This window comes from Moschus berezovskii, chromosome 25 (assembly GCF_049115385.1).
Source record: "Moschus berezovskii isolate FMDL1 chromosome 25, NW_MosBer_1.0, whole genome shotgun sequence".
Lineage (NCBI taxonomy): Eukaryota > Metazoa > Chordata > Mammalia > Artiodactyla > Moschidae > Moschus > Moschus berezovskii.
Window position 1 is genome coordinate 43,121,046 of NC_142484.1, and position 20,437 is coordinate 43,141,482.

General features: G+C 38.1%; 1 protein-coding gene across 3 annotated transcripts in view; it reads right to left on the bottom strand.

Moving 5' to 3' along the window:
- The window catches only part of NOX4 (NADPH oxidase 4), a 198,727-nt gene that overhangs the window by 75,272 nt on the left and 103,018 nt on the right, over window positions 1-20,437 (bottom strand). For all 3 annotated transcript variants that reach the window (XM_055416177.2, XM_055416176.2, XM_055416179.2), the window contains one exon: window positions 15,038-15,098. In XM_055416177.2, the coding sequence (XP_055272152.2) occupies window positions 15,038-15,098 (61 nt within the window). The remainder of the gene's footprint in view (window positions 1-15,037; window positions 15,099-20,437) is intronic.

A 20,437-nucleotide genomic window follows, 5' to 3' on the forward strand; every position in this document is an offset into this window, starting at 1 on the left:
AAAAGATTTAATTTTTTAAAATGCTTTAATTATTTACAGACTAACACTTTGCATTGATTTATGGAGCTTCTTTTATCATATGATATGTATTTCCATGGATTAAAGGATCTGCTCTAGATTATTTTCCTTTCTTAATATATTTCTTATCTTTTTTTGCTCAAGGGCCACAGTGCTTAAATTAATTGAACTATATTGGAGACAGTGTTCAGTTCAGTTCAGTTCAGTTCAGTCGCTCAGTCGTGTCCGACTCTCCGCGACCCCATGAATCACAGCACGCCAGGCCTCTCTGTCCATCACCAACTCCCGGAGTACACTCAAACTCATGTCCACAGAGTTGGTGATGCCATCCAGCCATCTCATTCTCTGTCGTCCCCTTCTCCTCCCGCCCCCAACCTTTCCCAGCATCAGAGTCTTTTCCAGTGAGTCAACTCGTCTCATGAGGTGGCCAAAGTATTGCAGTTTCAGCTTTAGCATCAGTCCCTCCAATGAACATCCAGGATTGATCTCCTTTAGAATGGACTGGTTGGATCTCCTTGCAGTATAAGGGACTCTCAAGAGTCTTCTCCAACACCACAGTTCAAAAGCATCGATTCTTCGGCGATCAGCTTTCTTCACAGTCCAACTCTCACATCCATACATGACCACGGGAAAAACCATTGCCTTGACTAGACGGACCTTGGTCGGCAAAGTAATGTCTCTGCTTTTTAATATACTATCAAGGTTGGTCATAACTTTCCTTCCAAGGAGCAAGCGTCTTTTAATTTCATGGCTGCAATCAGCATCTGCTAGGGGGCACCAGAGGGCAGACAAACTGAAATCATAATCACAGGAAACTAGCTGATCTAATCACATGGACCACAGCCGAATGTGGTCCCCTGGAGAAGGGAATGGCAAACCACTTCAGTATACTTGCCTTGAGAACCCCGTGAACAGTAACAAAGGGCAAAATGATAGGATACTGAATGAGGAATTCCCCAGGTCGGTAGGTGCCCAGTATGCTACTGGAGCTCAGTGGAGACAGTGTAGTGAATTATAAAAAGCACATTCTTTAGCATAATATGAGCCTGAGTTAAAATCTCAGCTCATCCACTTAACAGCTTCAAGTTCCTAGACATATGGGGATTCCCTGGTGCCTCAGATGGTAAAGAACCTACCTGCAATGCAGGAGACCTGGGCTTGATCCCTTTGCCAGGAAGATTCCCTGAAGTAGGAAATGGCAACCCACTCCAGTCTTCTTGTCTGGAGAATTATATGGACAGAGGAACCTGGCGGGCTACAGTCTATAGGATCTTAAAGAGCCAGACACTACTGAGCAACTAACACTTTCACTTTCCTAGGCATGTGATTTAGGTTTGTAAATTCTTAGCTTTTTTCTAAAATCAATTTCACTTTATAACATGTTTTAATAGAGCCAGTCCTATGCTGCTACTCAAATTTTTCTAGACTTTCTTGTTACTCATTTTTAATTGTTTTTGTGGGTTTTCTTCAAATAATTCATATTATTTTTTATCTTGAGTTCTCATTTTAACTGAAATTATATTAAGGTTGTAAATTATTTGGGGAAGAATTAAGAGTTTTAAATATCTTGCCTTTATATCTAGTGACACTGCATGTCCCTTTCAACTATTTTATTCTTCAAAAAGTCTTTAATTTTCTTTATGTCACTTGACTCTCAATTCTCATTGAAATTATATCAGTTTTTTTCCTCTTGATTTCCTTTTAACATGAAAAAACAGTGAACACAAAATGACTGCCTTCAAGAGACTCAGGAAATTTTTTTGTTGGAAGTTTACATAATAAAGGCCAACTCCTCTAGCTACATAAACAATTAATACAATATGTAATAAATACAATTAAGAACTTCTTTTTAAAGGATGACTGAAAACTGTTGCCTCTGTGTCTGCTCTGTGGAAAAAGCAAGAATAGGAGTATCTATTCATATAAAGGGATTCCTAGGCCTAAAAAAAGGAAAAAGGTACATTATCATTTCCTTTCAGTTTGCTTCTTAACCCTGGTTGTCTTTTCTACTATGCTCTCTGCCAACTCTGAAAGTCTATATAGTCGAGTATTATGTCTTGACACAATTTACCAAACCACCACTGAAAAGTCCACCATCCCAGCAGCAACAAAAGCTTTTCACTGTCATTGTGCAAGTGTAATATCAGAGGAATACATCACAAATGAGGGAAAGGAGCTGGGGGGAGAAAGGATGACAGATCAGTTGACTATTCCTGAAGGACAATCTAACTCTTAAAATGTATTTTCTTATTTGCTCCAATCAGTGGCATAACTCTCTGCTAGGTAATGTCTAGGACATACCAACTTTTCTGCATGGACCTTGTAGCCTTTCCCTTTCTTCTAATTATTTGGGAGCTCCATCTCAAGACATGTTACTAGTTTCTTAATACAGTGCCAACAAAAAATAAGATCGCCTTCTCTTTTTCAGTACTCTGTGACAGATCTTATTTTAACTCTTCTTCCCTAACTCTATTACCTACTTAAACTACATTTCTTGGTGTTCCTTAGCATTCCATGTCCATAATTTGTCACCCCCAAATTGTCTCAAAATCTCATTTCATGGAAATATTTCGCTTTTCCATTTATATGTTTATCCCACCTTCCTCCTTTGTTAAAGTTCAAAAATCATAATAAGAGCAATAGTATTTTTACTAGACTCTATTCCCAAAGTTCCCTGACTCGATTGCCTTTGAATCACTGGAAGATCCTTTGGCATTAACGTACTTGATGTCTTAGGTGTGTTCATTTGGATGATCTTAAAGAACACTGCCTGCGTGATTATAATCCATTAAGTTACAATTTTGCTTTAAAAATTACAATTTTACAAATAGCAAACAGGAAACATATTCATTTAGTGTCCTTTAAAATGTGCTTAGCAATTACATCAAACAAATAAGTACTTAAAAATGTTTCTCATGATAATGAAAATGTAACAAAATTTTTGCCTTTTTGGCTTTGAAATTATTTAGTCCATTACCACCAGACTAGCTTGGCAAAATGATGTATTCTTTCTTGACCACCCAGGACATTATTGTAATATTTTTGACATTGCTTAAGAAATTATGTTACCAAGAAAATTTCTCATTATTCTTTTTTTTTTTTGGCTGTGCTGAATAGCATGCAGGTTCCTAATTCCCTGACCTGGGATCCAACTGTGCCCCGTTAATGAAGCAGAGTCTTAAACATTGGACTCTGGGGAAGCCCATCACTATTCTTATTTTCCTTAATACTATATAGTAAAATCAAGCAGAAAATAGTAGATAAAAGAGAAGCCAAACTTAGGAACAAAACAGTTCATAATAAAAACTAACTAATCCATGCAAACAAACCACTTTGCTGTAATAACTCTACTTCCAGGTCCAGAAATTGAATAATTCGCATATTTTCAAAAGTAAAAAGTAATATTTTTATTGGATTAAAAAATAAAAAATGTTGTATTTTCCCCTATCTTTGGAGTTGTAAAATAACTGAACTAGAATGGATGAGTAGTGAATTCCAGTCATTTACTAAGCAATCTCTATATTTTCTATGGCATTATAAGTGAGCTGTCATCTACTAAAAAATGACAGCATAGATTTCATGTTCATAAACTGAGAAACCAAGGGGAAAACAAATTTATCCTCTCTCCTGAGAACAGATGGGCACTTAAGTGGTAATACAAATTTCTCATTTCCCTGACAGAAAAATTTCCTTGAATTCTCAGACTATGAAATATGGGATTTAAGTGCAGCTCATATTTATTGAATGATTTACTATATTATGACAGCAAATGAGTTATGTTAAATTACATCATATTAACTAATTGTCTTCAATGATTTCCACATAGACTCACATGAGGCTAGAGTTACAATGTGTTTCATTATACAAATAATACATACCTCAAGACACCGTTTGTCAAAACCTTGCTCACATTTACCCAGACAGATAGATATACAAGTTATTGCCTATGGATTTGCTACTCATCACCCACCGCTAATAAAAGGCCAGACCAATATAAATTCAATCCCTCTCAGAGTTCTGGGGCAATTTAGAAATAGGCCCATTTGCTATACACTTCTCTTTGAACACGGATTCTCTCCACTTACTGGCCTCCACTTTACTGAGACAGTCAGTCAGTCAGTCAGTTCAGTTGCTCAGTCGTGTCTGACTCTTTGCGACCCCATGAATCACAGCACACCAGGCCTCCCTGTCCATCACCAACTCCCAGAGTAATTCACAGCGATTTCTACCATCCCCAAACTTCTCTGCATTTTCTTCCAAAGATGATTTTTATAAGGTTAACAATAATGCTTTCCTCAGTTACTGTTCAGTCTGACTTATTTGGTCACAAAACAGCATTCTGATTTCCTCGTTTTGCTTGACGGGCTTCCCAGGTTCTCTACTTCCCAGCAGTAAAGAACCTGCCTGCCAGTGCAGAAGACAAAAGAAACATGAGTTTGATCCCTGGATCAGGATGATGCCCATGGGAGGGCATGGCAACCCACTCCAGTATTCTTGCCTGGAGAATCACATGGACAGAGGAGCCTGGTGGCCTTCAGACCACAGAGTCACAAAGAACAGGCCAAGCTGAGGTGGCTTACCATGCACTCACAGCTTGCTAGACACCATGACAGACCTTGGTATCTTTGCTTCTAACCTAGTCTTTCTCCTTTCCAATCTGTATAATACCAGTAGGGTGACACATATAAGTACAAATCTGATTTCAGTTCCTGTTTAAACCCTTCAATTTTTCACCAACATCTTTAGAAAAAAAGGCCACACGTTTGAGTAATTCCTACAAGCTCCTCCATGACATGACCTCTGGATACCATCCCAGCCTGCCTTCCAACAGCATGATATTGTTCTGGATTTCCATGGTAATTCACCCCTCTGAGCCATCGTTCAAGCTGTTTCTCCCCCTGGAACAATCTCTCACTCTCGACAAGTGCTGCGTTTTTCCATTACACTCATTTTGGTGCAGAAAGCCTCCCAAATCTCTCTCCCGAGGCACCGTATTTTCGTTATCCAGTCGCTGAGCTGTGTCCAGCTCTTTGCGACCCCACGAACCGCAGCACACGAAACTTCCCCGTCCTGCACTGTCTCCGTTGCTCACACTCACGTCCATGGAGTCAGTGATGCCATCTCATCCTCTGCGGCTCCTTATCCTCTGCCTCCTTCACGTGGGTGGCCACAGTACTACCTTGATGTCTCTGACCACTGCCCCACCGCTGGTGACTTTTCAGGAAGCAGAGGACACACCTTTCTGCTTGCTTACCTGCTTTCTCACCTCCCTTCCTCCTCCCTCTCTTCCCCTCTTTCCTTCCTTCCTCCTCCTCTCTCCCTCCTTTCCCTCCACCTTCCCTCTCCCTTCCTCTCTTCCCTTATCAAATATCTGCGTTTATTTAAAACAACCATTTTAATGGGTCCTTGAGTACAACAGTGAGCAAAAAGAGACACAGGTCCCTACTATGATAATGCTTTTAGCATACTGGAGAAAACTTGTTATGCCAACGATCACACTTTGAATATACAGTTACCAGTGGAGATAAGCGCTCTCAAGAAAAGAAATATAGTTGACAGCAGCATATAAGAAACAACAAACTGGGACGTCTAGAAGGCTTCGCAGAAGAAGTGGCTCCTGAGCTGATGTAAAGATACTGGGTGCCTATGTAGGTAGAGGTGGGAGAGGGTGGTGGAGAGTACTGTGACAATATGGATCAGGATTACATAAGCGGGGAGAGGCAGCAAGGGAAGCAAGAGGGACAGAACAGCCAAGAGTACTGTTGTGCAGAGAAGAAAAAACTCAATCAAGATGAGAGGTAAGTCAGGGACTGTGCAAGGAGGCCTTTCCAGGCCATTGGAAGGATTTCTTTTTTGCTTTATCCTAGAAGCAATGGAAGCTATTAATGTGTTTAAAGCAAAAGCAGGGATTTAATTGGATTCATGCTTTGAAGTTTCTATGGTTACAGTGCAGAGAATGGATTGGAGGTGACAGCTATAGTGAATTTAATCAGGAATGGACCAATGCTGGTGAAATCCAACTCCCCACCTGCTCAATAGTTAATCTGAAGAAGTGGGCCATGCCTGGGAAAAACTCAAAATTATTCTGACTTGTCTCACTTTAAATGTTGAACCACATATCTCAGTAGGCTGCTCCGAAGGGCCATCATGCTTCACTTGTCGATTTACGACTTCAAATGACATATTATACTTTCTTCCTTCTCCGCAAGATTCAAAGCACGCCTCACTTCCTCATTCTCAGAAACAACTTTACTATTTATTTCACCAAGAACATCTAAGGAATCAGAGGAGAAATCCCATTCCACTCACTTCAAACAGAAGAGATGCTCTATAACCACTTCTCTGTCTTCCTGTAAAGCATGAACTTGCCCAGCTGCCTTGTCAGAGGTCAGCTCTTCCACTTGTACATTGGAATCCAGCTCTGTCAGAATCCATCAGGAGACCATTATGGACTTTGCTTCTGTAACTATACCCTCTAACTCTCCAGCACGATCAATATTTACATCTCTCAGTTCAGTTCAGTTCAGTCGCTTAGTTGAGCCCAACTCTGCAACCCCAAGGAGCACACCAGGCTTCCCTGTCCATCACCAACTCCCAGAGCTTGCTCAAACTCATGTCCATTGAGTCGGTGATGCCATCTAACCATCTCACCCTCTATCATCCCCTTGTCTTCCTGCCTTCAATCTTTCCTAGCATCAGGGTCTTTTCTAATGAGTCAGCCCTTCACATCAGGTGGCCAAAGTATTGGAGCTTCAGCATCAGTCCTTCCAATGAATATTCGGGGTTGATTTCCTTTAGGATTGACTGGTTGGATCTCCTTGCAGTCCAAGGGACTCTCAAGAGTCTTCTCCAGCATCACAATTCAAAAGCATCAATCAGGAAGCTTCCACAAGACACATCCTTATATTTCCATCTCCATTTCAATCTTATTTTTCATATTGTCCTCAGGAATATAGAAATATAATTGTTCACATTCAATATACGTACACATTATATATATGTATATCTATATAAATATATAAACTGGGCTTCCCAGGTGGTGCTAGTGGTAAAAGAAACTGCCTTTCAATGAAGGAGACATAAGAGATGTGACTTGGATTCCTGGGTCAGGAAGATCTCTTGGAGAAGGAATGGCAATCCATTGCAGTATTCTTGCCTGGAAAATCCCATGGACAGAGGATCCTGGTGGGCTACAACCCATAGGGTCACAAAGAGTCAGACACGACTGAAGTGACTTAGCATGCATATATATAAACAGATAAAACTGTATATATCTATTTTATACTCACTCTAAACTTATATCTGCCTTCCCCCTAAGTCTTCCCCCATTCAACTATTGCCCTATTTCTTTACTTCATTTTACATCCAAACTCCTTAGAATTTGTCCAGTGATATGCTGACAAATATTTAATAGCCAGGTCTTAAAAATCTTTCTAACCCTTACTTTACGGGGTTTGTCAATTTCTATGGAGTGAATAGTCACATTGTGGATGAAACTTGACTTCACTGAATGCAGAGTTGGAAAAGAAGCTCCCAGTAACCCAGTGAGCTCATAGGAGCTGACTCCAACACACCAGCTTTGTCTCTGCTTATCATCTCCAGTTCTTCTCTTACTATCATCATCTTCTCTTTCCAGCACTCCATTAAATAACGATGCCTAAGGTCATTAGTCCATTTTACTCCACTCTTCAGCAGCATTTGACCCAACTGGTTCATTCCTCTTTTTTCAAACACTGTCCTATGGTGTCCAGGACTCTGACTTGCCCCAGGTTCCTCTTTTTCTTCACTGATCACTCTTTCTTAATCACCTTTGCTTAGCTCAATATGTTGATATGTCTCAGGGCTTAGTTACATTTCTTCTCTATCTATACACATTTCTTAAACTAGCTGCTCCTGATCAAGAATACCACCTCTTACGGGCAGTGTTGAGAGCTCATGGAGGCAACTTGGTTTTTACAGTTATGATATATTACTGACATTTACAGAGTAGAGGTCAGAACCAGCAAACATACTGCAATTTGTGGAGAATACTCTGCAACAAGAAACTGTCACACCCCCATATGCTTTTCAAATGACTTTCTGGACTTTCGTGTAAATGAAAAACTCATTTATAATTATAAAAAATGCACCAGAGGGATGGTATGGGGAGGGAGGTGGGTTCAAGATGGGGAACACATGTACATCCGGGGCGGATTCATGTCAATGTATGGCAAAACCAATACAAAATTGTAAAGTAAAAAATAAATAAATAAAAGAGATCAATAAAGGTAAAAAAAATAAAATAAAAAAAGATTAAATAGTATTTTAAAAACCCTTAAAAAATGCAAAGATTTTGCATGATTTAAATATACACTGGAATTTCTAGCATTGTAACCACACTAAAAACTAAAGTAATATTGTACTCTATCGTGCTTAGAACTTAACCAAAAGATGTTTACCATTGTGAAAGCACACCAGATAAAGAAACTGGGCCTCAACAGCACTGGCCTTTGGGAGCCTGCGTTTGAAATTGTCTTACTCATACTCACTTTGTATGTGGCTATAAGTCACCTATTTCATTTTGACTTCCAGTGTAGTCATGCCAAAAAACTTAAATACTGAGTGTAAATCATTTACTATAAATTGTTTACACAGCTCCTTTATACTAAGGTTAGAACATTTTATTGATTTTTTTATAAATCATTTGTATATATAATATCTGTACATTTAAGAATGTAAAGTGGCATATAAAATGTTATAAAACATGATGCTGGATCATACATAATTGAGAATTACTGCCTTAGGTGATCCTGACCAGCGTCAAGGATTTAAATCCATGAAGGTAGTAATGGTTCCCAAGTTGAGATCTCTAGCTTAGAGCTCTCAAATTTAAAATGTATGGAACTGAACTTTCAATGTCCACTCTTATCCTCCTAATACGCCACAGTGTTCTTTATCTTAATAAGCAGCAACACAGTCCATTTAAGGAAACTGAAAACCTCGGTGTTATATACAATTCATAGCTTTTTTATAACCCGCCCCCAAAGGATCCACAAAACTTGAAAGATACACCTTCAAGATCCACCCACTTCTCAAGCTCTAGTCTCTGTCACCCTGGGCGTAACTAGCATTTCCTTTGTCTAGACGTCAGCAAGAGCTTCTCTCTTATCTCCTGACTTCCACTCTTGCCCACCCCATCATATTCTTTTTCACCACTTTAAAATATGAGTCAAACCCTAATCAAAATCCTCCAATAAGTCTCCATAACATTTATAATAAAAACTGAAGCCTGCAAATGCCTATCATATCCAGTCTATGGGCATTTCTCAGACTTCATTCCTTAAAACATTTCCACTTAGCTCCAGCAACACTGCACTTCTTACCGGTCCTTGGACACAAGCGTTTGACTGCTTAAGGACATTTTCACGCCCTCTACTCTCTCCCATATCTCTCCCACTCCTCTCAGTGATTCAGTGCTCTGTTCAGAGACGATTTGCTGACCTCCTGTAATAGTCTGGGTCCAGCCCAATCCAGGAAGGGTTCTGTATCATTTAAGTGGAAGGAATCTGAGAGAGGGAACGAGTGACTCAGATGAATAAAAACTGGGAAGCCGTATTAAAGCTAGAGGAAAAATCCAAAGGGTAACAGGAAGCTACTACCATCCATATACGAGCTGGTGGGAAACACAGTGGATAGGTGAGGCTATCAGAGCCCATAAACCAGGGCCATGTGGCAGGAGATAGAGTCTCCACTGAGGCATCTCAAAATGATGTTACACCTCCTCCTCCATCAAAAAAGTTTGACCTGTTTAGTTTTTTTTCAAGATGTTTTCTACGATGCTCAGAGGTATCACCATTTACTTTTTCCTCCCTAAACTCAATTCTTTTTTTTTTGGAAAACAAAAAAAAATTTTTGGCTTGCCAAACACTAGCTAATGTGACTAGAACAAAATAATCATTCAGATGTAGACTTCAAAATCATGCTTTTAATTCAATCAGATTAAAGTCGAAGTCCTGCCACAGCCCATGGAGTCTGACTGCCCCCACTCTCCGCACTGATCTCATTTCCCACCACCATCATTCACTGACTGAATTCCAGCCCCACTGGGATCCTTGCCTTCCCTGAATATCCAAAGTTACCCCCACCTCAGGGACTTTGGACTTACTGTTTCCTTTGTCTAAATGTACTTTTCCCTGAGATCCACCTGATGTATTCCCTCATCTACTTACCTGTCTATTCAGAAAGTCTGTATCTAAAATAGTCCTACCCCTATCTAAAATAGCACTACCGCCCTTCACCATTCTTACTGCCTTACCTTTATTTTTCTCATAGCACTTATCACTATCTAACACACTACATATTGATTTGCTTTTTTGTTTCTGGGAGGTCTTTATTGACTAGAACACAGTCTCTATGAGAGCAGGGACCTTGTCTATTTTGGGCAATGTTGTATCTATAGAAGCTAGTGCAGCATCTGGCATAAACTAAATGTTTAATAAATATTGATTAGCCAAAATTTACAAATAGTTTAAATGCTGTCTTCCACAAATGACTAACCATTATAATTTGCTAGTCATAGAAACAACAAAAGTATATTTCTAGTCACTATAGATCACTTCTTTTGGCATGTCCTTCAATAGGAATACTTTAATTGTCTTGCATTTTGCAACAACCAAAGCTATTTACACATAGATTTAGGGTAGGGAAGATGTCATAATTTTTCCAGAACATGTAATTATAAAATAATTACATTATTATAATTTAGAGTAGTCATAATCTGTCAAGAGGCCCCCCCCAAAAAAACTTAGAATATATTATATATATTCTGTTTTAATCTTTTCAAAAGCAATCATCTAGGTGAAGAAGTATAAAACATGCCTGGCTAACATGAGTAGAAGGAAACAGAGACAGTTATTACCTCTCTCCTGGACCAGTCTCTAAGGAGACCACTATCTAAGATAACAGTAAAGTGTCAGTGTGTTATGTGATCAAGGCAAATCCAAAGTGTTACATGGCCCTGTTTTCCTGCTTTCAATTCTCAAGTTAATCATATCTTTAGATCATAGCAAGATTTACAAGTAGACAGGATGGGAACTGATAACCAAGATTCCAAGAAAAACCGTTATGTGATACACACAACTGGCCTTTTGTTGGATGTCCATCCAATTATCATCAATCCATTAATTACTGAGCGGAACAATGACAAGATTTTCAGATTAATTACATGTGGATATTAGGTGTATGATGTTTTATAGTAAAAGTCAAATCTCTCTAGAGTAACCTGCTACTTAAACCATTAAAATAACCAATGATGAGACATTATCCAGTAGTAATGATACCTAACGAAGAAAGTAAAAAAAATATTTGGGACTATGAAAATGATAAGCACACCAACTGGCAATCAAAATGTAACCATACATTTGAAATTGGAAAGCAGGACTGATTCTAGAAAAACAACAGGTATTAATTTCGTTCAAAGAGAAATCTCCTCAGATAATTCACTCCACCCCTCTATCATCATCATTTCAAAGAAAAACCTGAATTGCAGAATTAAAGAGATTTGAAGAGTCTTCTAAACTTAATGAGTCTTTCACATACTTAGGAGATGAAACTAGTGCGCATGCTCAGTCGCTTCAGTTGTGTCTGACTCTCTTTGCGACCCCATGGACTGTAGGCCACCAGGCTCCTCTGTCCATGGGATTCTCCAAGCAAGAATACTGGAGTGGGTTGCCATGCCATCTTCCACAGGATCTTCCCAACCCAGGGACTGACCCTGCCTCTCTGTGTCTTCTACATTGCAGGCGGATTCCTTACCACTGAGCCACTGGGGAAGCCCCAAAAGCTAAACAACAAATATGAAATTTCGTTGCTTCCTTGTCCTGTGCTATACAGCTGCTTCGTTTACTCCTTGAATAATCTTGCAACTGGGTGTAGCGGGTTAGACTTAGATTAGGCCCATGAGGTGGCACTAAACCTGTTCTTTAGTCCTGCCTAGGCAGAACATATCGGTCTTTCCTGATAGTTCAGTTGGTAAAGAATCCACCTGCAATGCAGGAGATCCAGGTTCGATTCCTGAGTCGGGAAGATCTGCTGGAGAAGGGACAGGTTACGCACTCTAGTATTCTTGGGCTTCCCTTGTGGCTCAGAAGGCAGAACATATTTCAGGGAAAGACTAGTCACAGTAAAACATTTCTCAATCAGTTTAAAAAGTAAACCTGTTATTCAACTTCTTAAGCATCTCTTTGGTATATTTTCTATATCTACTGCTTTTAATACGGAGTAATACATAATAATCAATTCTTTTAGAATAAAATCAATAATCCTTGATTTCAGCAATACTATTCCCATTTTTCCTTCCATAATTATTTTTATAAGACAGCTAAAACATTTTCTGAACTAAAGTGGCAGTGGCAGAATTATTTAGTGGTTCTCTGCGTGAATGCCTGACATTTTCCCCTAAATCAACTTTAAAGTCAACAACCAATAAAGTCTGTTAATTGAAAAGCATCTAACTGGAACTGAACTCTCCGAATAGAGTGAGCTTGTTTCCCCCTCCATGGCACTGTACATTAAAAAAGAGGATAAAATTAAAACTATTAAGAACTCCTAACAGAAAAAATTAAAATAAATGATGAGATAAAGACAATAGAAAATAACTTTATGAAGAAATTCAGTAACAATAGCTAGTAATAAGCCATGATAAATTTTCTCCTTACCCTGATGAATTAAATTATGATTTCATTGTGCTTGTTTCCCTTCAGATATAGAATTCTATTGATTATCATTCATTGCTAAAGTTAATTCTTTCTATATTGGTATTCTTACCAGAGAAGAACTTCACTAAATTTTTATTTGCCAAACTGTGCAAAGAAAACCTCTTTACTTATATCAACTAGTTCTGGGATTATGGGAATTGCTATTTCTACACAACATCAGTATCCTTCTCACAATGAACTACCGTAATCTTGTTCGAAAGCTATCAAATAAATAATATGAACTAAAGCCTGATGTTTTTCATGATTCCAAACAGGTCATCACTGCTCAGATATCTTTGAATTAGTTTTGTCATCTGCCCATTAAATCCTATGCTGCATATTTCCCCCATTCTCTTCTCATCTCCAAGTTGACTGCTCTTTCTATAGACAAAGAATTTTACACAAACGATTATTTTTAAGTGTATCACACACATTTTTTCAACTTACTTTTCTAAAATATCCCTTCTCTGTTACAAAACATCTTGTCCTTTCCTGATTTTTACAATAAATAGCCCCCTCTTCTAAAACTAACTTCTTACACTGCGCTAGCAAATACATCCTCAGTTTCCAGCCTCACTCCTCCACTGATTCCTTCTCCTCTGCCTTCCAGGACCAATAAGTCTTCATTGATCCTAATCCTGTCCACTAGCAAGTTATCAGTACCACTTTCACTACGATGCTTCCAATCCTTCAAATGTTCCCTAACATCTCTAAGCTGTTCTAACACCTTGTCAAGGCATTCAAGATCTGCACCAGGTTGACTCTAAATGGTTTTACCATACTACTTCCCAAAACATTATCTTTACTTCTAATAGCCTTATTTAAGAAACTTACCTTTCTTGAATAAGGGAAAATTTACCTTGCCTGATTTTTGACAGTGCTGTGGGTCACCTTCTTTCTTTACCAGCCTGATTCTCAAGTTGGGCTTACATTCTGTCTTCTCTGTGAAGCTTCTCATATGGCCCTAGATCTGACTCTGCCTTTTTCTGATTCCCTGTAGTTTTCACAAATCAACTCCTAGTTCAGGACTCAATTAAAAAATTACTCTTTATTTACATTTGCATCCTTTCTTTTGATAAACCAAAATAAACAATCAGCCAACAAGTTAACATTTACTGACCAGTCACTTGTCAGTCACTCTGTTGGGCCAAGGGAATATAAGGAGGTGTAATATTTCTTTTACTTATTCACAGCTCTTAATACAATGCACCTTTCAGATTAAAAAAATCAATAAAAGCGCAAAATATCATTAACAAATCAGCTATTATAAATGACCACCATTCCAAAGATGCTATAGCGTTGTTATACATATATACAGATAATACCATGCAAAAGGTCATGCAGGAACTAGATTTGTGTGATTGTAAATTAAAAGATGCTTGCTTCTTGGAAGAAAAGTTATGACCAACCTAGACAGCATACTAAAATGCAAAGACATTACTTTGCCAACAAAGGTCCGCCTAGTCAAAGCTATGGTTTTTCCAGTAGTTATGTGGATGTGAGAGTTGGACTATGAAGAAAGCTGAGTGCCGAAGAATTGATGCTTTTGAACTGTGGTGTTGAAGAAGGTTCTTGAGAGTCCCTTGGACTGCAAGGAGATCCAACCAGTCCATCCTAAAGGAGATCGGTCCTGGGTGTTCACTTGACGGACTGATTTGGAAGCTGAAACCCCAATACTTTGGCCACCTGATGCAAAGAACTGACTCATTGGAAAAGACCCTGATGCTGGGAAAGATTGAAGTTGGGAGAAGAGGACTACAGAGGATGAGATGCTTGGGTGGCATCACCGATTCAATGGACATGAGTTTGAGTAAACTCCGGGAGTTGGTGATGGACAGGGAGGCCTGGCATGCTGCAGTCCATAGGGTCGCAGAGTCAGACACGACTGAGCGACTGAACTGAACTGAATACTAGGTGTTGAATATTTTGAAAGTAAATATACTAATTTTAAAATTGCATTCACTAAATCATACATTTCGATGTTCTCTCTGCTGCCAGTACATCTGACAAGCAGGTAGAAATCTATGATTTACAATCACACGAACAACACACTGTTAACAATTACCGATATCCAAGGTATTCCAATTCCAAAAATACATCTTACAAGGAAAAAAAAAAACACTTGAATATCAAAAATGTACAAGCAAAGAAGGAAAACAAAGCAACAGCTTGAGAACATACATACATTTCTAAACATGTTGGTTATTCCATTAGTTAAACATTAAAATTATTGTATGACCTACTATTTTCAAAGCATATATTTTAAAACTCTATGTTCCACATACCTGTCCAGTCTCCTACTATCTTAAGGTGGACCCCAAATGTGGCTTTGGTTTCAGTAGGACACTAAAAAAATAAATAAATACTGGAATCAATTCTGAATAATAATTATGTATTACCAGACTTTGATTCAATTACTACTTTTATTCTCATAGCATATCTCCAAAATCAATAGAAAATAAAAAGGAATGGACTAAAAATCTATACAGATCCTCATTAGTGGGGGAAAAATAAAGCAATGCCAAGCAGTCAATAAGACAATACCTATTTCTCTAAAAACCCATACATATTTATGTAAAACAAATAATACACATAGCCTAAAACTGCTAGTGTATCTAATCACAAATCTTGCTTAAGTATCCTCTGAGTTGAAATATTTATGAGGATACAGCTTTTAACCACAAAGGAAGAAATGGAGACTAATGATTTTAGTGTCTTTTTCTTCACAGATATTATTATATACTTCACATTCTAATAAATTCCAGTGAAATGAAAAAAAAAAAGTCATCAGAATGACCTGAATTCATTATGTCTAGTGAAGGAACTCCTACTGAAAGAGTTTTATTTCATTCTCTCCCTTAATTCTCAAAAAACTCTAGAGTAAAATGTAAGGGTACCTGGAAAAGGGTACTGGGTACTGGAGATAACAAAAAGTATCTATGGTCCCACGTTTAGGAAATATAGAAAATAGCCACATAGTAAAAATGGTAGAATAATTTTCAGTTCACAATAAGAAAATGCAGAATCTCCTTTTAAGAATCCCAATCTCTTTCCACAATTCTAAAATTCAAAATTTCTCAAAAAATGAGTTTTTTTTAATGGCCCATTCGGTGGTACTATCCAACTGAATTGATGGGAAGGTAATGATGTGAGGTTAATGAACTTTTACACAGAAGTACTTTCCTAATGAAATACCCACTTGTTTAAGAATGCTGCCTCATATCCTGTTAAAGGTTTTATGTAAAACATTAAATATGTATACTTTTTATTTTTAAAAAGCCTTGAAATTCTGAATTCTGAAAATACATCTAACATAAGAGTTATGGGTAAGGGATCATGTGCACGTGACTAAACAGTGTTCATCGAGTACCACGGGTGCCAAGTTCATTTCTAAAAGCTCATGATAACCCTGGTGAGTTGTCTTTAACAGTTAAGAAAATTGAGTAGAGTAGATCCAAGACAGAGCTTGGACCCAGGTCTGTCTGACTATACACTTCTTAACTGTGGCAGGCCACTGTCTCCACTAAAGCAAAGATATGGAAAATGGGTAAGGGTTGTATGATAAATCAAATGGAGTAGAAGGAAAAAAAGGATTTTTTGAAGATGAGTAGAATCAATATGTTATTGTTTAGTCAATAAGTCCTGCCCAACTCTTTGTGACCCTACGGACTGTAGTCTGCCAGGCTCCTCTGTCCATGGGACTCCCAGGCAAGAATACTGGAGAAGGTTGCCATTTCCTTCTCCAGGGCATCTTCCCAACCCAGGGATTGAACCCTGGTCTCCTGCACTTCTCCTGCATTGCAGCTGAATTCTTCACAGCTGAGCTAATAGAGAAGCCCTTAGAATCAATGTACAATAATATAAATTAAATAAAAATATGGGCTGAAGTTAAAGCACAGATAAAAGAAAATGGCAGTGGCTCTGAGGACCCTGTAATACAGAATGGGTTTCATGAAGCAAGCTGAAGATCTTCAAGCTCACTGTGTTGACCAGTTAATATAGGTTACATAAGGATACTCTAAGGAAAAGAAATAAAGGAAGGTGAAGACACCATGGAGATATTTAAAAACTCATCAAAGAAAGATAGATTGGAAGTCAATGAAAACACTAAATAAACAGTTAGGTTTTCATCATCTGTTCATGACAAATTATAAACTAAAAAGCACATGTTCAGGGTTGAGATCTACTGTAACATGGAATTTCCAAACCACAATTTAAATCATACTATTTAAATATCATTGATACTATTAAAATGATATTTTTATTTATAATTTTGACTCTAATATTTAACTATTTAACTTACATTCTAGTTTTTAATAACTCCAATCAGTTTTGTCATTAAATGATGTGATCTGTAAAGACCACCCACCACTTTGGCTTCACACTACTTAATGCTGGCCAGAGCTGCCATGGAGTAAAAGCTGTAGCCACCAGAAAGCAAGGCTCTCAGCAGAGTTCTAGGCTACCAATCTGATTGTCCGCATGTCTCCTGACGTTTCCCTTGCTGTGAATTAAATCTCAGGTTATGAAAAGAAGACCTAAGCCAAGAAGACAGAACAGGGAGCAACAAAGTTAGTCTTTGTATGTCTGAGTACGCATCTGGCTTGATTTAACCTTATAATGTATTCTAAAGGAAATGTGCATTTTGCCAAATATTCACAACTCTGTTGTATTCTTTCAGTGCAGACCCTGTGAATGATAACTACATACGATTTTAACATTCCCTCATGTTGTAGTAGACTTTACACCTCCCTCTTCTAAATGCTGGCCAAATGCATCAGTTCAGTTCAGTTCAGTCGCTCAGTCGTGACCGAGTCTCCACGACCCCATGAATCACAGCACGCCAGGCCTCCCTGTCCATCACCAACTCCTGGAGTTCACTCAAACTCATGTCCACAGAGTCGGTGATGCCATCCAGCCATCTCATTCTCGGTCGTCCCCTTCTCCTCCCGCCCCCAACCCTTCCCAGCATAGCTTTAAAAGCTGATCTAGTTGTGAGTAGAGGAAACTCAATACTGTTTCTCCCAAACTCTTGGGAATAATGCCTTTATAAATCACTGATACTTCCTCAAACTTGCTAGGAATTAAGAAGATAGATTTTAACAGAGTCTTTTCCCAATCACATCACCCCAAATTTGAAGGAGGCCAGAACAGAACAGCACACAGAATGACTTCAGCATGTGCGTTCTGAAATAATGGCTGAAGTTCTTAAAATAACATGTTAGCAGCTTTCCACAAATAATGTTCGGATTCACTGATGTTGTCTGAAGCAGTGCAGAGATTCTTTAATGTTGTTTCACCATCTTTTAAAAGCTGCTTAGAAAACTTCTGAAAGGGAATAAATAATATTCATATCTATGGTTGTCTTCTCTTGAAAAAGTGAAAGTGAAGTTGCTCAGTCATGTCTGACTCTTTGCAACCCTGTAGCCTACCAGGTTCCTCAGTCCATGGGATTTTCCAGGCAAAAGTACTGGAGTGGGTAGCCACTTCCTTCTCCAGGGGATCTTCCTGACTCAGGGATCAAACCTGGGTCTCCCTCACTGCAGGCAGACAGACGCTTTACTGTCTTCTCTTAGAACATTATAAAGAAATATGGTAATGACAAATTTTTAGTTAAAAACATTGAAGGAAAATACACGTAATAAAGTTCACGTTATTAAAATAAAAACATATATTAGTATTCGTTCTTAATACACAGAAATACACTGATGAGAATATATAATACATTTTAAAAATATTAACTCCTGGGAGGTAAAATTGAAAACAGAGAAAATAACTCACTTCATACACATTTATTTAAAAATTATGCTTTTGAATGTTTATGTAATGAAAATGGAGAGATCACAACAGACAACACAGAAATGCAAAGGATCATAAGAGACTACTATCAGCAACTATATGCCAATAAAATGGACAACTTGGAAGAAATGGACAAATTCTTAGAAAATTACAACTTTCCAAAACTGAACCAGGAAGAGATAGAAAATCTTAACAGACCCAACACAAGCACGGAAATTGAAACTGTAATCAGAAATATTCCAGCCAACAAAAGCCCAGGTCCAGACAGCTTCACAGCTGAATTCTATCAAAAATTTAGAGAAGAGCTAACACCTATCCTACTCAAACTCTTCCAGAAAATTGCAGAGGAAGTTAAACTTCCAAACTCATTCTATGCGGGCACCATCACCCTAATACCAAAACCTGACAAAGATGCCACAAAAAAAGAGAACTTCAGGCCAATATCACTGATGAACATAGATGCAAAAATCCTTAACAAAATTCTAGCAATCAGAATCCAACAACACATTAAAAAGATCATACATCATGACCAAGTGGGCTTTATCCCAGGGATGCAAGGATTCTTCAATATCCACAAATCAATCAATGCAATACACCACATTAACAAAATGAAAAATAAAAACCATATGATTATCTCAATAGATGCAGAGAAAGCCCTTGACAAGATTCAATACCCATTTATGATCAAAACCCTCCAAAACCCATGATTTTAAATATTTTAAAAGTTTAATTTAAAAGATAAACATCAAAGCATTGCTGAGTCTTACTTTAGTCTCACTTAAGTTTCCTAGGTGAAGAGAATGGAGCATGGCTGATGCTGACCTTAGTGTAAGTAGCAGAACAGTCATCACCTAGTTTAAGGAGAAGTAGATAAGGTGACAGAATGTGCAGCAACAGCCCTGGAGGAATGTGTGCTTTGATATCCTGGAGAAAAAAACCCTTTTCTTCAAATTATTTGTTCAAAACGGCATTGGGTTTCTAATGTGCTCAAATGACTAATGATTTTATAACTGTCCCACAAAAATATAAACAGATATTACATAAGCATCTTACATTTGAGAACAAAATGTAAAAATGATGTCACTGCACAATAATTTATCCAACATGGAAAAGAAATTTAAAAGCCACAATGGGTTTCTTTTTAAATCAAGAGGTTTGCAATAAAAAATAAAAATAATCCTAAAATGCATGTTATTACAGTAAGCATTAAATTTTTAATGTAACAAATATCTTAAACCAGAGAAAATGATCACAGAATATTATGTTCTTTAATCATTATAGTCACATCTTTATTTTTAAATCTCTTTTCCAAAGCTCTAGCTTCACATTTTCTACGCCTGCTAGATAATTTCCACCTGAAATTCACTCTAAATTGTAATACATCCAAAATTGCTTTCATCTTATTTTCCAAAACATCTTTTTCTAATTCCCATAGATCTGGACATAGAACCTACATCCTACCGGAAAAGAGGTTCAAATCTCAGAGTAATGCCAGGTATTTCTCTTCCTGCCAGAATTCAATGAACTTTCAAGTTCTTCTGAATCATATTACCAAAGAAAATGTCTGATCATAGCAGTCTCCTATTGATTAACCTTTCATGTCCTTGTATAGGAAAATACATTTTACAGGCTTCACTGGTGGCTCAGGTGGTAAAGAATCTGCCTACAGTGCACACGACCTGGGTTCAGTCTCTGGGTGGGGAAGATCCCCTGGAGAGGGGATGGCAACCCACTCCAGTATTCTTGCCTAGAGAATTCCACGGACAGAGGAGCCTGGTGGGCTACAGTACATGTGGCCACAAAGAGTAGGACACGACTGAGCAACTAACACTTTCATAGGAAAATCCACATATTCTTTCTTTCCTACAGTCCATGACCAACCACAT